General features: G+C 42.6%; 1 protein-coding gene across 1 annotated transcript in view; it reads left to right on the top strand.

The window, feature by feature from the left end:
- The window catches only part of afg2a (AFG2 AAA ATPase homolog A), a 113,406-nt gene that overhangs the window by 3,264 nt on the left and 88,073 nt on the right, over positions 1-22,069 (top strand). Inside the window, exons 6-11 of the mRNA XM_010745920.3 lie at positions 65-194; positions 284-340; positions 764-887; positions 2,813-2,914; positions 3,217-3,370; positions 21,244-21,398. Coding sequence (XP_010744222.3) covers positions 65-194; positions 284-340; positions 764-887; positions 2,813-2,914; positions 3,217-3,370; positions 21,244-21,398 — 722 coding nt within the window. The remainder of the gene's footprint in view (positions 1-64; positions 195-283; positions 341-763; positions 888-2,812; positions 2,915-3,216; positions 3,371-21,243; positions 21,399-22,069) is intronic.

Genomic DNA, 22,069 nt, shown 5'->3' with positions numbered 1-22,069 from the left:
GAAGATTTTCTTGCAAAGTAAGACTGAATTTATCAAAGATGATGACATCGTGCTTTCTATGCAGGGATCCCACCTCCCCGAGGAGTCCTTCTGTACGGTCCCCCGGGCACAGGAAAGACTATGATTGGACGAGCCATAGCCAATGAGGTTGGAGCTCACATGACCGTGATCAACGGCCCAGAGATTATGAGCAAGTATGGTCATATTGCATCACTCTAATGTCCGCGCCACCCTGTTTAAGTTTAATTTACTTTATGTGATGTGTTGTTTCACGTCTTTTCAGATTTTATGGTGAAACAGAAGCAAGGCTGAGGCAGATCTTCACTGAAGCGTCTCAGAGGTAAACTCAGTTAATTAATCTAGCTGCCCATTAATGACCTCTATCCTAACATGTCACTCACACTCTATCTTGTAATGTGTTTATTTGTATGTGTAATAAATGTAATTTCTTGAGTTATATTAATAATGTGAAATGGAAAAAAAAAAGGATTCACAGTACACATGAAGCCATCATGACAACAGTACAAACTGTTCAGTACACCAAGTAAAAGTCAAAAAAGACAGAAAAATGATGTGCGTACAGTCTGAAATTAAACTTTAAGCATATTTAATAGAACAGGACTCATGAAAGTAGATTTTTTATTGAACACTCTGCCTCTTAAAGTAAAGTCTTACATTTTTTTTTGTTTCTTACAGTCGAACATTTTCGGAACATTGTGTGGACTGTTTGTGTGCATTATTCACATTTTCAGTTGATTTACAGAAAACCTGCAATCATCTTTATTGATGAGCTGGATGCTTTGTGCCCAAAGCGAGAAGGAGCGCAGAATGAGGTGGAGAAACGAGTTGTTGCTTCTCTCCTGACTCTGATGGATGGGATTGGATCAGTAAGTGTCTTTTTTTATCCTTCTCATAATGATGCAACTGACCAGTGTTAGAAGTGACACCGCACTCCTTGTGAACCTCACCCTAAATCCATATCTGCATGTTATATGAGCTGTAACTTGAGAATATTATGCGTTGATTCTGATACCAGTTATGCTGCCTGTGTGCCTAGAATTTGATCCCTCGTCCATTTTTGTATAATTATTTTTCCATTACTCCTTCTAAACCCGCACTGCTGTTCATCTCTCAACAAAACCAAGACAAAGGCTAGAACATATAAACATTTGAGGCACCAGAAGCACTGAATCTGTTTCCCATTTTTGCTGAAACATGTCTGAAATGATAAATTGATCATCATCAGTTGACTAATCGATTAATCAGCTAATTGTTCCCGCTCTGCTGTAAAGAACCGTTGTTTCACCTTCACCTTCTCCTTCCAGCAAGAAGGAGAAACTATGGTGGCTGTAAAATGCTTGAAAGACACGAAAAAATCTCTAAATACAGCCAATGTTCGTTTCTAAAATGTTTATCCTAGATAACGGTTCTTATTTTCAGGTGACTATACACAAATGAAAACATAGTTATGAATATTATATTCAGAGAAGAGGGCCCCCTAAATGTGACACACTAGAACTTTAAAAGTCGTACAGTGGCCTCTTTTTACTTGGACAGTACTTACAGCATGAAATGGACCGCTGCATATATTCCACCAACATGTCCACCAACAGTCTTTTTGCATCAGTATCATTATTACAAGGAAGGTCTGCTTTACATTCACCGACAAATGCTTGTTCAGCATACACATGACTTAAGAATATGGCTCTGTGCAGCAGAACGTGGCTCTGTAAGGAAATATCCTCATTGGAAATGCAGATTGTCATGCAGAATCCATCCCTGCATGCTGGACGCCCTTCAGACACTGTGGGCTGTATCTCTGGGGTGCTGTTTGTCCTCCGAGCGCTCTGTCAGTGCCTGATGAGAAAAAAGACGATTCCCCCCCACACACACCCAACAGGAGCATGGGAAACAAATCACCTAAGGTTGCTATGACCTGCCAATTTGGCACAACTTTATCAGCAAAGTACATCTCCATGTGCCCAGGCAGAAAAGAGCCTTCATTTGGATTGGTGATACTGCACAGATACACCAACTCCCTTCCCTGCCTGCATCCCACTTGTCTGTTTTCCAGACCAGATGATCCAAGGTCATCAGCACTGATTGGTTTGTGGAATGTGGAGAAGCACTTCCTGCTCCTCAGCATTCTTGCTCGCACTATAATTTATTTGTTTCAATTCTCCCTGCGGTATTGAAAGGTGGAAAAAGAAATTTCTCATCTTGCCAGCAGACCACCCTGTGTAACGCAGGGCTGACACGAGTTTAGCATTGCAACAGGGTCAAATATTCTTTGAGGCTTCGCTCATGAAAACCAACTGGATAGAGTTACGGCTGTTTGGTCATGAAGTTAAATGCAAGGCTGTTTTACTCGGCTCCCAGAGAGCTTACATTGATGACTCAAAGAAACAATTTGCATGTAATTCCTAGTTTATATATTTTTTTCAGTTTTAGATGTATCAGTCCATATCCATCATCTGTTCTTTTTTACAGTTTTGAACAGCAGCCTCACAGCTATCACAGCTGTGTGAGCGTACAAACACAACTTAACTTTAATAGTTTTCACTGAAAGATGGACACTGGAAGAGTTACTGTGTGGAGTAACATTAACACCACGGAAATATCGTAATCCATTTGATACAAACTTTGTTTGAAGGAAAACACTGACATGAACTGCAAGACAAGAAGGAAAAACAACACAATTACACACACTATTTAAGCATCTCTATATATAATATATATAAATATTCACAGCAACTTTAAACTACTTTTACTAGGACAAGACTGATCTTCGCTCTTTTTCTAATCCTCCCAGGAGGGTCACTCGGGTCAGCTCTTGGTCCTGGGGGCCACAAACCGGCCCCATGCCCTCGACCCTGCCTTGCGCCGACCAGGACGCTTTGACAAGGAGCTGGAGGTGCGTATTACCACACACTGTAGCATAAGTGGGTGGTAATCACATGTGTTTTCAGCAAGCACCCATGTTTGTTCATTCAACACCCTCCTGTTTGATTATTGTGAATTGGTATGGCAAAAACTATAATTCTAATGCAGAAAAGCTTTGATATTGATATTAATAACAATTATAACTATTAATAACAATTATAACAAAGGTAGTTAGTTGTTTGGGGTTCCTCAAGGTTCCTTCTAGGGTTCTGCCACAATGGCTTTTATTGTAAATGAAATGTTTACAATCTATTGTTCTATTCATGACGGCAGGTGGGAGTTCCTGGTGCTGCCGAGCGTGCAGATATTTTGCAGAAGCAGCTGAGTTTTGTACCATGTAGTGCCACCGCGGAGGAGCTGAGGCAGCTGGCCGATGCTGCTCACGGTTACGTAGGAGCTGACCTTGCAGCTGTTTGCAAAGAAGCAGGCAAGTAAACACTGTCCTGCTGTCAAGTAGGAAGTCAAAATATAGATCATAACAGCTATATCATAATGGCAGTCAAACCAGGAACATCCATAGATACTCAGAGCAATTGTAATCCTCTTCTCTTTATTTTGATTTACTCTTTGCACTTCTCGAAAACCAACATAATTTGGGAAACCAAAACAAAGTCGCACATGGCTGCTGGCCCAAAAATGCTTACCATCTTTTAGCAGTTTGGTTTGCCTTGTGGGCTCAGGCATCCAACCAACAAACAAATAGCATATGGACAGTTTGTTATTGAGCTTTAGGTACATTTGACCCCACCTCTGTTTGTAAGTCATTGTCCAAACCACACTTTGTGACTTATTTCTTCGTAAATTAGTTTTTAACATTTTTTTTTAAGATGTTTTCTTGGACATGCCTGCAGGCTCTTTGGAAACAGAGGGTCAACCCTGCTTTGATATTTGCCAAAGAGGAAGTTGGAAGTTTCTGTGGTATTTAGCTCCCAGTGAGAGAAACCACTGAAACCACCTCTTGTTGTGAAATTCCTTTGCCCCCTCACCCCTGATGCCACAAACCAATCCACCTCACATCCCAAGCACAAGCATGTTGGCTTATATACAGTATGCGTGTATCGGAATATGCTTGATTGTGGATGTGGGTGTGATTGTATGAGCACATGCACATTTGTTTTTTTGTGTGTGTGACCCCATATGCCTCCTGGGTGGTCCCAGCGCCTCGGGTACGTGGTGTATTGCATTTCCAGCTGAGGAGGGAGCTGGGTCTGCTGTGCGGAAGCACTCCGGCGAAGAGCGTGATTTACTGTCCGCAGAGGACTAGACGTGACTGGCAGTGTTTTCTAAAAAACCTCCTCACGCCCGGAGGGAGACAACAACCTCCCCAACCCCATTTGACTCTGTTCACTTCCCCCAAAATCTCCAAACCCAAATCACTAGACAAACACAGCCCCCTCGCAAGTATGCCACGGTAGAACTAAAAGATTCAGAATGCATTTAATGCTTTGTTTGTCTTTATTTCTTCCATTTGGCTTATTGAATATCAAAATGAAATACAAATAAAATGCAAACTGAAGAGAAATAGAATTTAAATTCTGCCCAGCTATAAAAACTTGGGAGTTGTCTGTCACATCCCCTGGCATCCATATGTAATCTAGCTTTATGCATGAGCATAAATAATAGCTAGCAGTCTAACATTTACCTATTTATTGTCTCTGTCTATCTTAGTTATATCTCCACTTTAGTGTTCATTCATAAAGCATGATAAATTAACTAATCTTTATTAATATAGCGCTTTACACACAACACAGCTGATCAAAGGTCAAACAAAAGCCACTGTGGAGAGGCAAAAATGAGATTAATGTGTGCACCCTGCATTGAAAAGTGCTGCAATTTGTACCAGTTGGAGATGGGATATACAGGACAAAGTGATGCCAAAATATTTTGAGTTGTAATAATTGAGGATATGAAGGCACAGATGACTTTCTCTAAGTCAGTACAGAGAATTTATCTGAGTTTAGAGATGATGCAGAGCTGCATGAAGCTTAATTTTACTATCTGACTGGTTTGTTTGTCAAACTTCTAACCAGAATTAGGCTCTAGAAGAGAGGTAGATCTGTGTGTCATCCACAGAATGGTGAAAGCATATGTTATATTCTTGAATAATGTGACCTAGCAGAAGCAAATAGTTGGAGAAGAGGACTGGACCAAATATGGGACCTTGAGGGACACCACAGGAGATGGGGGCTAAGGAAGTAGATGAGTTGCTAATGGAGACCTCAAAAGATGTTGAAAAGCAGTTTAAGGCAGAAGGACTTTTAAGTGGCTGGACAACTGTTTGTGATTTCCAAGGATGGTTCCAATAACTTCTTTGAAGAGTTTCGTTGGAATGATGTTGAGAGGACAGGTGGAGGTCTTCATAGAAGAGATAATATGTTGAAATTCTGGTAAAGTGATGGAGTGAGGGGAGTTCAGCATGGCAGTGTTTTCAGAGGAAATGGATAGACTATTTACAGATGGAATAATACTAGCTCTGATGTCAAGTATTTAGTACCAAGTTTAGGAAATCCTCTCCTTTAGAGACAGATGTTTCTAAGTAGGAGGTAGGAGAGGGGGAAGTGACATTTTTGACAGCCAGCTGGTATTTATCCAAGAGTTTGTTTGTAATGAGACCTGCAATGTATCACACTTCAACCTCTGCTCTGCCTTTCTGCATGCTCCCCTTATATCTTTAGTTATGAAGTCATGGATAGGCCGAAGGCTCATGGTTTTTAGTTTTGACAGTTGCATCAGAGTCGAAAGATTTCGGAACAACAATGACAAAATCAATATTGGACTTGCGACAATGGAATTATATTGTGTATAATAGCACTAAGATGACTAAGAAATTGACGTGATTCACTGAACGTGATGCCTTGGAGACAAAGTGTTGAATTGGGATGCGATCCAGGCGGAGTTGCTGATGTGGGTTTAACAGTCCGTACCCCATAAGTGGTAGTGAATGAAACTGACTAGATGTTTCAGAAATTTCACCTTTAACACTACCATTGTGTTTACGGTGGCAGTGAAGATTATAGATCATAGTTACTTTTTACATTGCAGGTTAACCAGTGCATTGTCAATATTTGCAGAGAGCAACTTTGCCAGGTTTGGACATAAAACAAATACTCAATATTCATCACTGAACAAGATGAAACATCTAAACAAATTTAGTAGCAGCTTTAAAAAAAAAAAAAAAAAAAAAAAAAAACGAATATTCTGATATGTTATGCTACTCTTATCTGCCCCAGAAACTAGCTGTAGTTGTGGTTTGAGAGGCGTCAGCTCAACAAGCCTGTGGGTAGTGCAGTGTCTTTGTAAATATGCAACTGCTAGCCACCACAAACTGTAGTTTCTAATATTAAACATTAAGTAAAATACACAACAAAACAGTAGTGATTAGCGTAGCAGTACTGTGATCATCAAATGCAACACATAACATGGCACTATGAACTCACTAAAACTGCTACAGCTGTATTTTTCATTTTTCGGATAGCACTAAAAACAATACATACATCTCACATACATGCCATCATTTTCTCGATTGTTGATATACCGCAGGGTGTAAACCAAAGATGACAACTTCTTAATGGAGGTTTGACAGTGTTTTACAAACTGTCATCTATGATGTGCATTTGTGTGAGTTTAACTTATCCGTAAGAATCAAGCCACACATTGTCCGGATCCACTCAACACACACACAGACACACACAGTTGATATCTGTTTTTTCCTTCTTTGCTTTCATTGAAAGGGACAAAAGCTGAATGAGGCACAAAAACACATCAAGTACCAACTGCAGTTGTTTCCTTCTGCTACTCGGGTAACAATGGGTTGCTGGGGGACATACACTCAGACGCAATGCTTCCTGGAAAATAAAAATGGGGGGACATAGTGACGGCTGCAACACGCTAGGGTCATGCACAAGATCCCCACCTCCCACAGCTGCACAGAAGCATGCACACATACACACATACATGACTTCAATTATAGATGCATGCACACACAAGAAGCACGTTGTGGTGGGGGGTTTCACATCCTGTCGCTAGTACAATACCAACCTGCTTATAGATCACAAGACTATTCAAATCAATTCTTCATCTCTAGAGAAAGGCAGAGGGAAGGATGACAAGGCCAAGTGGCTGTTTAAAGAGTGTGTGTTTTGTTCTTTGTGAGCATGTTCGTGTGTGCACAAGAATGGATGGAAATCTTGATGTCATTAGGGAAGTTTTTGTTTGTCCAGTCTGAGTTGTACTGAGCGAACCCCAGAAACAACTTCTTGACGACAGATGTGTTATATAATCAGCACTTAATTACAGTTCATCACGGATCTGCCAGATTCAAATGTAACGTAATGCAAAAGCACACCAGATCTATTGAAGTGTGTTTCACTGAGGTCACCTCAAATCCCCTTTAAGCCTGGGGATACAGGTTGACGCTGTGATTCCTGAATGAAAGGTAGGATTTTTAAACCTTGAGAGAAACAAGAACAAAAATTAGTCACAGTATTTAAAAGGCATCAGCATTTTACACATTCTTGATATACAAATCAAGGTCAGAGGTCATTGTCCACTGATTGATTGTTGTCTGTATTTCAGTGAAATATATACTATACAGATGGGTAGCAAATGGAAGGAAGAACAATCATAAAGTGTCTTGTAAGATATTGCTCCACAACAAGCCTCCAGGAGATTTTCAGTAATCCGTGGCATTAGCCAGGTTTTCATCCAATTCAGTTTTCAAAAGACAACAAAGACAAAATTCATGCACCTTTCCATTCACCACTATTATGCCAATAGCAAGAATAGTAAGACTTGATTAAGGTAATGATGATGATGATAAAATGATGAAACAAGATGGCATAGTTAATAATGGGAGAAAAAAAGTTGAAGATGTGATGGACATACGACATGTATATTTGTTTTATGTACTAATCTAAGGAATAGGAAAGTCTACAGATGGGTGATTTTAATTTTTTTTGCTCACTCTGTTCCCATTACACTTTGTCGCGTGTTCTTTTTGTCGATGCGCCAACTTTTACATCTCAGCCAAGTGTAAAAACCTAAAAATGTGGATGGAAACCCACCTACAGATCCTACAAGCCTTTAAATCCTGCACGAGAGATAAATCATTCTTTAAAAAAACAATGCTACTGATGGAGTGCTTACATGAAGCCAGTTTTTTCAAGTTATTCCATTTCCCTTTTCAGATGTTTCATTAGAATATGTTTAATGAGCCTAAAGAGCTAAAACTACAGTATTTTATATGAAAGAAGAGGTGTACAAATTGCTATTTTCTTGGCTGATTTTGCATACACAGCATGCTTAAACTTTTCTTAATGTAAAATTGAATTCACTGTTATTTTCATAATAAGACATTGACTATTTTACATTACATTTACATTTTCTCCAAAACTTAACCAGGTTACAAGACACAGTGCTTCCCAGCCTTTTTGTTTAGTGACTCTTTAAAGCCAAGCATTGCCTGCTTGTAATGCATACAGCTGTGAGCAACCAAAAAACTACGCCCCCTTTTCCATCTTGTAGTCTAGTATTTATAAAAATTTGTGTCAAGTCAGAAAAAATCCAAATTAAAAATTTAATTGTGTAGGGCTTGGGAACCACCACCTTTAGAATTTAGAATTTAAGTTGGTACTATTTTGTTGGTCTGATAATGTTTGATGGGTTGGATTAAGACATAGTTGCTATCAAAAGAGTATCCACAAACTCTTATTGCTGCAGGATGAAAGGTCACACCCACTTAAATTGAACTGTGGTAATCCTAAACAAGGACCTCTAGTGGACAAATGTTACATTGCCGGGGAAAACGGCCAAACTCAAGCTGCAAGCAGTGAGTGGAATGTCAGTGTGGAGGACGGATAGACTGACCACTGATCTAATACACTGATCTACCAGCAGAGTAAAACAGATAAAAGCGACTCATGACCTGTTCATATTTTCCTTTTTTTCTTCTTGATTTTAATTTCCTGACCTTTAAATCAGTAACCCTGCCAGGATTTTACAAGTTCACTTCCCAAAGCTCCTAACATTAATCAAACCACATCCTCTGTAAATCTTTTCCATTGTTGACGCTGACCTTCTATCAGACTCACTCCTACAACTCCTCTGAACTTCTTCTGCCTCAGTTTCTGTGTCTGAAGTGGACATGGCTTTCATCGTGGTTGCTTGCAGGTTGACAGATTTATGTACACATTAAGGTGATCTGCTGCACTGTGTTAGTCACAGCAGAAAAATGTACAGCCTGCACGCCAGTAACTCTATTTATAAACATTTTTCTGACAGCGTTTCTGTTATATCTGATGTAGCTCCCCGTCACGTCATTCTGACTGGGCTTTATGTCAGACGTGTGTCAGCACGCACAATGTTACTGGATAGGCTGATTCAGATAGAGCCATTGTAAAAGTCCCATGTTTTATTGCTTGTTAGCTGCAGAAGTGCTGCACCACATCTGCGCATCTGATTCACGTAGCTGTTATCTTTCAGCCATGAGAATGGTGTAAAGAGAGAGACTGATACTTGCTAGATTGCAAACAAATCATATTAAACTCTTGTTTATTTATATTAGGTTAGAACTTTGTTTTTGTGGCATTTTCCTTTATCCAAATTGAGGGTTTAATGATACAAAAAGATGCAAAACGCCCCTCTTTGGGCTGCACAGATGAAACCAACTTGACCAGAGTTTTTATGGGTAAAACCGTCCTCCAATCACGTACATGCGATGGCCCACTGAAAATTAGCATGTTGCTGGCCCATAGGGCGTGCCTACTTGCCCCACCCACTCCAGCGGGTACTTAAGCAGGTGCATGGCCATCATTTCTTCTACTTTTAGCCTCAGTGACTACACAACATCTCCTAGGATGGAGTTGCCTCTACAAGAACACCGCAACTGTCTGACCTGTCCCAGTGGTATCATTGCTTCGACAGACCTGCATCTACTCTGCTTCGAGTATCTCATCTCGGAATGGAGCACGCCATCGGCGGGCTAGAGCGGTGCCCGGCCTGCCCGTGCTGCAGAGACATCCCCCGTGTCCGTCGCCAGCAGCGAGCCAACTTCTTCTCCGGCCAACTCTCTTCGCCTTGTCCCCCAACCCCAGTGACGAGGAGAAGCGGGAGGATGTCTCCACCAAGGGTTTTTACGGCCCGGCTCAACCACCCCGACCCGTATTTGTCTAACCTGCGCTCCTTGACATCTGGAAATGTGTCAAGGCCTCATGGCAGGAGTCGGTTAAGACCAAGGCAACGGTCGTGGTTATGGCTCCCTTCTTGCATGTGCAGGGCGAGACGGAGACTGTATTCCCTGGTGTGCCCCAGCTCAAAGAGGCTCTCGCTGCGCTCATTATCCCGCATTCAGCCGGCTGGTCAGGGAATAGGAAGCCACTACCACCACTGCCACCCTGGAATATTTTGATAAAATAATATTTTGATAAAGTAAATCTGTCAACCTACAAGAAACCATTATTATGAAAGCCATGTCCACTTCAGACACAGAAACTGAGGCAGAAGAAGTTCAGAGGAGTTGTAGGAGTGAGTCTGATAGAAGGTCAGCATCACCAATGGAAAAGATTTACAGAGGATGTGGTTTGATTAATGTTAGGAGCTTTGGGAAGTGAACTTGTAAAATCCTGGCAGGGTTACTGATTTAAAAGTCAGGAAATTAAAATCAAGAAGAAAAAAAAGGAAAATATGAACAGTTCATGAGTCGCTTTTATTTGTTTTACTCTGCTGGTAAATCAGTGGTCAGTCTATCCATCCTCCACACTGACATTCCACTCACTGCTTGCAGCTTGAGTTTGGCCGTTTTCCCCGACAATGTAACGTTTGTATATGGAATATTTTGATAAAATATTCCAGCTGGGCGCGCAGGAGCCCCTAGCAGCAAACAATTTGGGTGTGCTGGGAACGAGAGGATCTTCTGGACTTCACTCCAGCACAACGCCCCTCCTTCCCTTGACACTGTGGACTATCTGGCCGTGCCATCGGTCAGATTTACAACCTCATACAGTAGGTCGCAACCACCACTGGACGTGTGATGTCATCGTCGGCTCACCGCCCTCCCCGGTAGGGAACCAGTGGATCTTCTGGCTGCACCAGTCTCAACAGACAGCCTCTTTGGCTCCCTCACGCAGCGAGTGAAGATGCTGGAGGAGGAAAAAACGCAGCTGAGCCGCCATTTACCACTCGCCGCCACCACCAAGCAGAGGGCAAAGGACAAACTGCCCCACCGTAACGCAACAGCAAGGAGGACAGAGTGTTGCCAACGTAAAAGCTTTCCCATGGCGATCAACACAGCAACCGGCCAAATGACTAACAGGAGGGTTGGCGCAGACAAGCCACCGCGCCACCCTCCCTCATTGTTCATATGGTTTTGTGTGTAAATGTTCTGCTTATGCCTACATGTTTGTTGCTTATACGTGTTATTGTTCTGTGGATGTTCGAAATGTTTTTATTAAAACATGTTGTCTCTTTCAACCAGGAACGGTCTGCCGTTGTCCCCCCATATGAGCGCTACAACCGGCGATGCACATGAGAAATTATCGCCCCCCACTGGTTGTAGCGACCACACAGTTAGCCTCACACATTGCCAGCCTACACTGTGTTACTCCCTCGCTCGACGGCGAATACAACAAACGCTCACGCTGGTGTCACAGGGCTATATCCCCGAACAATGAGACGGTTGTCTCGCATAATGCACGTCCGAACCGTAACATTGACCAGCTGATCTCTTACTCGCTTAACCCGCACCGCTGTAGTGAAACGATCGGGTTAGCTATCTCCCCGTTGGACAGCGAAGACACCGGAGTGTTCAAGGTTGTTAGCTGCTCCACAACCCAAGGGCTGGCTGCTCGCTAGCAGTACCGGCAGCCCCTTGCAAGCGCCGAGTGGATCACGCTGCCATGATCCATGACGCTTATCAGTCTTAAAGAAAAAGCATCCCTCTTGGATACGAGTACCATAACGCTCGGACAACAGAGATGTGTTCACGGACGATCCCGAGAGCTCGGATGCAGGGCCTGGTGCGTTCAGGAATGACTCAGCCCTTTCACAGAGAGCCCCCCATGGTCCAAGCTCCCTTTTATGGTGGGTTTGGCAGCTGAGAGGGCCGAAATGGTGTACCACAGCTTTCCAAATGCCGCTTACAGCTACCTGCGTGCCCACGTGGTTTTACAAAGCATGGTAAAGCAGCTGTGTATTGACAAACTGATAGACAAACAGGACCCTCAGACTGGGATACTCACTCCAGTTCCAGCGTTCAGTGGCATACAGAATAGCGGTCTATCCTCATAGCAGGGGGTGGATTTTCTCAACGGATAAATTCAGGACCTGCTGTCAAAACAGGTTGTGTCGATCGTTCCTCCGCACGACAGGGAACATGGGTTCTACTCCCCATACTTTTTGGTTCCCAAGATGACAGGGGATTACAGACTCATCTTCGACCTCCATGCCCTGAACGTGCGTATTGGTCGCAAAACGTTCTGCATGCTAACTGTAGGGAAGCTGCTGGAACTTGTCAGACGACTGGTTTACACCCATCGACCTGAAGGACACTTATCTTCATGTTGAGGTGTCCGGGGCATTCAGCAAGTGTGTGGATGCGGCTCTACAACCGCTGCGCAGCCAGGGGATGAGGGTCTTCTTTTATTTGGACAACCTCATCGTAATAGGCCATTTTTCACACAGCTCAGTTGATACTTCACCTGACCAAGTTAGGATCCGCCAAGAAGAAGAGCACCCCACAACCAAGCCAGTGGACCGAGTACTTAGGGATTGTACTCAACTCTGTCAGCCTGAGTTCTGTCGCCCAGACGGACGGCCCTACAGCACGAGATTCTCAAGCTGCAGCGGGGCCCACGGGTTACAACCTTGACAGTTATGCAGGCACATGGCAGCGGCTCACCCGGTGATTCCACTGGGACTACTGCACATGTGTCGCCTGCAGAGATGGTTCACCAGCCTACACTTAGATCTCAGGAAGCAGCTTACATCAACAGAGAGGGCGGTGTACATTCCGCAGCCCTACTAGTGATGGTGGAGAACCTGTTGTCATGGGCTTCAGAGCACCTACAATCTCTGACACGTTCCGGGATTCAAGAACAGGGGGGGCGACCGCATGTCCCACCTTGGCCCATTCCCCAATTCTGATGGGCACTGTCGCAGAAAGCAGCATACCATGATACCACACGCCACCGTCAGGAACACCAACCAGTTGTTGGTGTGTTATGGTGACGGGACGGCTGGTAGAGCCCTTTCCAAGAAACAATTGGCGAGGTGGCTGTGTGAGTGTATCCTACAGTCAAGCGGGCCGGGAGGCCCCCACTGTTGTCCGGGCACACTCCACACGAGGTGTGGTGGCGTCTACGGCCCTGTTCACTGGTGCAAGTGTTGAGGACATATGTACAGTGGCATCGTGGTCTACACCCTGCCCGTTCATAGGTTTCTAGCTCTTGGATGTGTTGGGTTCCTTTTCAAGGTCTGTGCTCACTGTAGGGGCACAGGACCTGTGAGAGGAGGGTGGTGTCAGGTGTTTTATGTTTGACCCCCACGGGGCGTTTGTTTCTTTAATTAAATGAAATAAACCAAACTGAGCAAAAAACTGAATTTTGGTCCAGTGTTTTAATCACCATTATTATAAGAAGCAAAACATGTGTCTGTACAATAAACCAGACTGTCTAGAATAGAGCAAATAATACAGTAAACATATATAAAATTTATTTTACAAAGAAAAAAGTAGAAACAGGGTTGTGTGTTTGAACAGTGGTTTTCAAACTGGAATTCCCAAGATAAATTTGAGAATGTTAAAAGGATAAAGGGACCAAAAAAAACTTTTTCTGATTTTCAACGAATCTTTACTGGAAGCATCCAGGCCTTTAGGGTCCTCTAAAGATCCTTAAAATAAAACAACCTCTCATTCAAAAATCACTTTTTTTGGGAAAGTGATCACAGTTCATGTCCACACTGAGACCCTAACCTGTGACAGGCCATAAATAAACAGTGTTTCCTTTTCAGGAGTCACAAGCCAAAAAAAAAATCACATCTTTTGTATTAGAATTTTGAGATTTGAATCAAGCTTCTACAAAGAAGAAGGCACAGCTGACTGTTGAAGGACTTGACATGAATTCATTGTCTTTACTGTATAGAGAAGTAAGAATGGGCACATATGGTACCGTGCTGATTCAAACAATAAAGAGACAGCCAACAAAAGGTGTTGTATTTATATATTTGCATGATCCCTGAAGAGATTTCCGCCGATATAACCACACAGGCACTTATTTCTTCTGATCTCATTTCCCCAAACGTTACATTGACCCTGTTCCCAGCTCAGCACAGATTATACAAAACATCTCTTCATAATGAATCCCTCTAGGTGTTTTGTGTGGTATTGGAAGCTATCATGTGGTCTCGTGGTGCCTCACAGACTCTGGGCGTCTCTCTGTCGTCCTGTTAGCGTTCAACTGATCCCGGTGCTAGCAGATGACTCATTTCCACAGTCTAAACAGTGCAAATTGTGTGTGTGAGGGCGCACATTTGTTCAAGTGTGTATGCGTGTGCGTGCTTGTTTGGTTTGTGCCACATCCGGACACACTGTTTACAAGCCTCTCTAAACAGGGGAAGCCCACTGGAACAAAAAGGGCCAGTAAAATTGATTATGCGGAATAATAAACACACAACTCTGCACTTTGTCAGCTGAAACCTTTTCGGTTAGCCTCTTATTTGACGGCAAAGATCAGGCTCAATATTTAACATCCACTTCTCCAACTTAGACTAAACGACCTAAATGATTTACTCAGTAATTGTGCAAAGTGATTTGGCGTACACACTTCAATCCTCCAAACCTAAATACTTAGTAGACTGTGTAGAAACGAGGAAGAAAAACGGCGTCAAAAATGAGCCGAGTTTTGTGTGTTTGACATAAATTCTCCAGCAGAAGACTAAATGGGCCAAACACCGCTAAATGCTCGCTGATGTTTACAGCGGCAGCCTTGCCTTATAAAGCACTTTTCCCAACTCGTCTGTCCTTTTAAAGACACTTCAGGAATTTCAGGACAGGTCACATAAATATCAGTCGGATCTGCTTGTGAAGTTTATTTGAAGCCTCTGTTTATAAAATCCGGAAATGTGCTGCTTGTACTCCTTAACCCCAGCATTTACCTTTACCCAGTGACAGCTGTGTGTGTGTGTGTGTGTGTGTGTGTGTGTGTGTGTGTACTCTATCATGTATATCTGTATGCCTGCACACGTTCTCCCCATGTTTGGAGTGTGTGAGAACGTGTATTTGTCTTTGTCATCTCTGTGTGTTTGTGTGTGTGCAGTTTAAGAGCACATATTATTGCGGTGTTTCAGCTCCGGGAACAGATGTTGGGTATTGTAAATACAGGTGCAAAGAGTGTTCCGGAAGCCCCGGCGAGTAATGAAAACGTTCCTGCAGTTTTGTAATGGTGTAATACCCAAAGTATTTCCCAATTCATTTGAGGACAGCGTCGCTGGTGAGCTGCGGCTTGAGCTTGTGGGTGTTCGATGCAGCGCTGCACAATGCATCATAACGTCCCGATTCTTCCCTGTTGAAATGTGGAATGCACTGTTGAAGTGCAGATGGACTTCTTTTGACACACCTTCCTGGACTCTGTGGGTGATGATTTGCTGTCTCTGACAATGGAGCTCTGTGAGGTTTCTCTTTTGAAGTCTTCTACTGGAACTTAACCTCTGGCCACTTCCTACCTTTTTTTTTTCCTTCGTCCCTGAAAGTTGAGCGCAAATCCCAGACGTTGCTGTTGCATGAATGAGATGCATCTATTCAGTAATTCTTCATGGGACTGTGTAGTGTTTTGTACTCACGGAAAGAGCATTGGATTTTTGAGGCCGATAACAGATGTTTTAGAGTTTACATTTTTTATTCGATTATTGTGTATCAGCAAGTGTTTGTTTTTTTCAGCACAAATACGTAATCAAACAGTTAAATACATTCATATTTGACTTCTGGACTTCTCATCTGCCATACATCATGATACCAAAATATCTATGATACACCAACACTGGCTAATATGTGCCAGATTGATTTATTGTCCAGGCTCTACTGAGTTGTGGCTGGAAGGTTTGGACAGCTTTTTTGTCAAAAACCCATCATAAACAAAATACTGAAGTTCAAATGCAGCCCCTTGGAGATATGACACACTTGAGAAATGTTGTGGAGGAATTCCAACCTTTTTTTTTTTACCCAACCTGGCTGCTCTCGAATTCTTTTGGTGCTGAATGCAGACGTATCATTCAGTGAAACTACCAGCTGTCTTTGGTTTCCCTGTTTTGTTTTTGAAAAATTGTAAAATTCATTTGGCTGTTTGACAGTTAGAGTTCCCGGAGAACTGTGTATCTGAAATAACTGATAATTCATCAGAAAATACTTCTACTCCTAAACCTTGTTCTGATTCTGAGGATCAGCTTCGGGCATTCCTAGCACACATTTTCCAGATGGGTAGGACAAGGGTATTAATAAGTCTCAATAGCTCAGTAATTACAGTTATTATTAATAATTCTGGGGTGCAGAACTTTAACAGTACACACACAAATGCACAGCTTCCATTATCTTTTCTCCCAATCCTGGTTACTGATAGAAGTTGATTTATAGATCACTTGATGCTTGGTGAAACTCAATCTTAATGTTGGCTCCATCAAAGCCTGTAAGCATATGAAGATTCATGTCTTGTCTTGAAGGCCCTTGTGGTGTCATTACAAGCTGAAGTATCTATGAGTATAATGTTTTGTATTCAGGGGTTTGATTCTTTAGTAGAACGGGCCAATTTGGTGCGGGGGTCAGTGGAGGTGACCCCTAAGAGGAGGCCTTGATTTGTGGGAAGGTCTGTTTTGGTCCCACATAATTAAGACCATCCCTGTAGAAAAACCACAAATAACTGTTCTCCTCTCTTCTCCCTGGCCAACTTCAACTCTGTGAAATGAGTTCTTCCGTCTCTTATATACCTAGTTTGGGCCCTGGTGTGATGTTTTGCAAATGTGCATTCTTGTACATTTAGGGGGCCCCTTTTTCTCTCAATTTCCACTGGGTCTCTGGCGAATTCGAAGCATTCTGGAAAGGAGGAGTGCAAAAAAAGAAGAAGAAGGAGAAAATGAGTCCACATAAGGTTCAGATTAAATTGTGTTGTGTTGCCTCTTTTTTTTTCCCCTCCTCCCTTCCCATCGGATGTTTTCATAACTAAACCAAATGTGTGCTTGGAGTCAGCCAAGAGCAGTCAAGAGAGAGAGAATCCCTAAAGCAAAATGTTAAAGTCACATCGTTGAATCAAGTTTCCGTTGCCCTCTGGGCGTCCAGGCTGCACTCTGAGCTCTGAGGCTTAAGAAACCTCTTTCCCCTCTGGACGGGCTGTTTCTCTGCGAGGCTTTTCATTACTACTGGCAAAGTGCTAGATTCACTCACAGGCAGTTTCAGATTATTCCTGCTGAAACATTTAGTAACATTTGTCAGCTGAATTTTCGGTCCCTAAGGCTTTTATTCAGCCTTACTATTGACAAGACCCTTTAAAGTAGCTGTCAGTCTGTGTTTACTGCTTTAAATTATTATCGAGACAAATTCCTTGTATGTGAAAACCTATTTGGCAATAAATTGGATTCTGACTCTAATTTATGTGCTGGATTAAGGATGGAAATCTAGACATGAGACTTCTGCAGAAATATAGTCTGCAAGACCTTCAAATACTGTGGAAAAAAGCCAAAAAAGTAATATTTTCATTTTAATAAAGCACCATATTTCAACATTGCAATGCTAAATATTTTTCTTATTAAGTCACATGTGTTCTGGGGCAAGTGCAACATTCTTCTTTCATAAAAACTGACTAAAATAATGTTTTTTCTTACACCATTTGGGATTTCCACTTTGGCTTTCAAAATCATTTAGAGACATTTAGAACTGAACTGATCTAAAGCATGTAAAACAGTGCAAACTTTGTTCATTTTGTTGCAATTTTGGAAATGTGTGTGTCCGTGAGGGGAAGAAATATCCATCATGTCTTTTTCAGCTGTCCACAAAGCATCTTTTATCTTAAGAACATGATCAACCAGCCTTTTCTCAGGTTTTCTCTCCCTTTTTTAATCATCCTCTCAGCTTTGAGGGAGACTGAGGCCCTCCACCCTTCACAGGGCAGGCAGCTGATGGTTTGGGGTTAGTGCATATGGTGTTGTGGCTGGTGCTCCTCATCTCCCTCCTCACCCCAGCTTCCTTCCACATCCTGTCCTGTCTTGCCTTGTCCCTTCCATTCGGACCAGATGTTTTTGTGCAGTCTATGCAGCGCCGGTCTGAAGCATTAACACAGATGAAGAGCTGAGGCGGCAGCCAGGTGGAATGATGGGATGTTTAGACCTCTGGGGATCGAGAGTGAGGAGGAGGAGGGTTGGTGGATGGGGATCAAGAGTGAAGGAGCGAGAGAAAGACATCATACACCATGGAGCCGGGACTGGGGAACACATTGACCTCAAGCTTGGCGTGTGCACGCAAGACAAACCTGCTTGCATTAATTGTGTTTCTCCGGCTCCTTCTCTGTCTGTCCGTCTGTCTGATTGTCTACATCTCTGTCTGTCTCTCTGTGTCTTTGTCTGTCTGTCCTTCGCCTAGTTGGAAAGGTCCTGGAAAATATAAACAGGATGCAGTCATGTCTGATCGTAAATCCCCTCTCGTCTGCACTCTGGCCCTCAGCCCTGGACCACGTCCGTTCCCCTCCAGCCCTCGCCACCCGAACTCCCGCCCAGTACTCCCCAACGCCCCCTTCCCCCCCACCCCTTTTTAGCACAGAAGATGAAGCCAAGAGTTTCTGTGTGTGCGTCTGTGTGATGTGTGCACATGTGCATTGGGAATGGCTGTGTGTCTAATATACTGTTACCCAACTCCGGGGTTGGAAACGTGGTTGTGGGCTGGTTTTGTAACTAGTAATCATTGTCCACATTTAGCGTGTAATTCACTCAGAGAAGACCTGTCCTTCCACCTGTAGGGGTTAAATCTGCACAGCTGGATGCAAGCTGATGCACACATTTTCTTGCATTGTCGCAGTTTTAAATTCTTGCCTTTCTCACACATTCTTCTCTGCCTATTTAGTAATGATTGCATGCTATATTGCAACCAGACCTACCTGCAGAGCCTGTTTTTTTTCTGTAATGTGAATTGAAGTAAATTACAAGCAGAAACGGAGCAAAAAGATTCCCTCTGCAGATGACTGACTCTCTCTGCAAAGTTGCAAATGTTTGTTTTCTGTTGCAGACTTCTATCATGGCCAACTATGAAACCTTCGCTATGATTCTTTAGGGGAATGCCACAAACTCACCTCAAACATGCAATAACATCCTCTGCTGAGCACATGCTGCAGTACGTCCTTAATCAATCTTCATTTCCCTTTGTGACAGAGATAACAATTCGAGTGGTTGTTGAAACAGGAGGCCTATAACAGGAAGGTCATTGATTTAAATCATCTTACTGACTTTGAATGACTGGAAGGAGAAAAGGAAGTTCCTGCAACAATGCTTACATAGCCTTCTTTGAGCAAGGCACTTGGCCACAAGTGCTCGGTGTCCAACAATAGAAAACCAAGAAGATTTCCCGGCAGATCGTTTTTGACAGAGGGTGAACAGTAGCTGAGTAAAGTTGGAAAGACATAGGAGTCGCTTTTTACTCCTACTTTTTAATGATATCCTCACTGTACCTAAACATAGCAACATTGGAAGCCACTGGGTAATTCTGCATGCTCTATAGGTCAGTATATAGCCATGGCCTGACTATTTCAGCTTGATTTCTGAGAAATCTTCTCTCATTGGCATAATGCATGCCTCCCTATGAACCTAACATGTTGCTTTAAATGGGACCTGGCATTGGAGATACACCACTTGGGAGCCAATCACGCTTAACTTAGAACCAAGTTCAACTTTTTCAGAAAAGCTCAGCCTGGTCTAACTTTTGCTGGACTACAAATAAAAGGTGCTGCGTCGGCCAATCAAAGAGATACATGGTTCTGTCATTCAAACTGGACTTCATGGATCATATTTCATGTCTCACCCGTACTGTACATGAAACACCACAATCCCCACCAAAAGAGCACTATGGATTTTATACTGCAGGGCTGATTTTGGTCTTAACGCCCACTTAGCTACAGTTCCTATGGAGAACAAACCAGTTAACAAGTCAGTGCTGTAGCAACAACAGAATGCTATGTCATTTCGAACAAAACACCGTGCCATAGCTGCTGAATTCATCCAAAATTATTAACAGTCATTTGATTCTGCAAAGCACTTTGGGAGCTTGGTAATTTAATGTTTTGTTGTTTTCTTCTTGTCATACTTTCTACCCAGGCTTTTCTTTGACTTGTTTTTTTAATCAAAGAACAACATATTCTGACACAGCTGCACATCTTTTCAACTGGGAGAGTTTCGTGTCCATTAAAGCCTTGGAAGGGCTCCAACTGCCAGTCACCTCACAAATGGATGTAGCATGGTGCAGGAAGCATGCGTGTTTAATAACCCTTCCTGTCAGTAAATGCCACCTTTTTTTGTGTGATTTATGCTCCAGTATTCTTCTGTTAAGTATGTATTGTATGTCTGTACTCACTCATCACCTTTGCGTTTTTCAGTGCCGTCTGTTCCCAGATCTTTCTCCATCAGATCAGTCTGCTATGACCTCTTTTTCGAGGCGAAACAAAGGCTCATTCTTGATATTGACACATCAGTGTTTGTTTTGCTGTCTTCTTTTTGTTCAGATGCTGGATTCTCTGTAACTGAGGGTATTCAAACCTTAAGCGCTTAAATTACACTTCCCTTCCCTTCGGCCTACTCTCTCTTCTACTGTATAATACAGGCCCAATTATTTTCGCGATCAAAAGGGGAATTAGTGTTCATTTTGAGATTTGCATTTGCCAGGCGTGTATCATCCCAGCGTGTACAAGCCTGAATGTTTTTAGTAAAAAGTTGGATTTAGTACATGTGGGTTTGGAATGAAAACCCTCAAGCCACAACAACACAAGAATTGCTTCTTGAGGCAAACAACACCAATTTCATATCCTCTTTTATGCCTCAAAACAGTCTTTTATTTTGAAAATGATTCACCTTTTCTATTGTAATAAGACCTGCATTTTTTTTTTTTTACAAACCTGGCTAAGACTGCTGACATTGTTTTCTATTTCTTTAAGCCATTGTATTATTATCTTGTTTTAGTCTAGTCTAGTTAAGTAATATAATGCAGCTCTGGAGAAAAATTCAATATGAACCAATTTTTTACTTCTTCTGATCAAATGTGAGATTTAAAATAAAACACTCTTTCTTCAGGTTTGCATGCACTGAAGCGGGCACTTGGAGGTTCCCACCAGCCATCAGACCAGCAGCTGATTGGGACGGTGACCGTCACTCGGCAAGACCTCCAGTGGGCCATGTCTGTTGTGAAACCAAGCGCCATGAGGGAGGTCGCTATCGATGTCCCCAAGGTACAGTAACCTCTGTCATTCACTGCTCCCTCTCTCTCTTTCTATCTAACTCATGCACACACGGTCACTTTCAGTTTTTAGGCCAGTCAGAAAGCCAACAACTTTGCTTTGTTTTTAACTCAATAAACAGCATACAGCTGCATTTTTTTTGGTTTAAGTAATCAGTGGCAATGCACCCCATGCACCTGTCAGAAAGTACGATTAGAGATTAAATTTACTCACAGGTTTAACTGGTCAAAACACAGGAAAGGTCCCAGAGTCCTTCAAGTAGTTCTTGGTTCCCTGGAAAAGGTCCTGTGATGGAAACAGACTATAAGTGTGAATGAAAGGCTGTCCGGAGTTTTTGTGGTCAGGGAATACAAAATAAAAAAAAACATAAAATTGGGATACTGATGCTTTCCAGGCAATGAAAAAAAGTTCCTAAATCTTGCCAAAGTGTCTGTGTTTTGTGTTCAGTTAGCCAAGAGGGGTTAAAGAAATGCAGCTGCTCAAGTAAAGTTCATCAGCACCTTTCTAGAGCAGACATCACAAAGTGCATCAAAAACAGAGACCATAAGACTAAAAACTGTAAATGGATTAAACAAAAGCAAGTGTGGGTCTTGACCTGTTAAAGGTGTACACAGATCTAAAGTCCAAAGGGAGTGAGTTCTGAGGTTAAGGAGCCACAATCA

This window comes from Larimichthys crocea, chromosome I (genome assembly GCF_000972845.2).
Source record: "Larimichthys crocea isolate SSNF chromosome I, L_crocea_2.0, whole genome shotgun sequence".
In the NCBI taxonomy this organism is placed as follows: domain Eukaryota; kingdom Metazoa; phylum Chordata; class Actinopteri; family Sciaenidae; genus Larimichthys; species Larimichthys crocea.
This window is presented reverse-complemented; position numbering and strand designations above follow the sequence as displayed.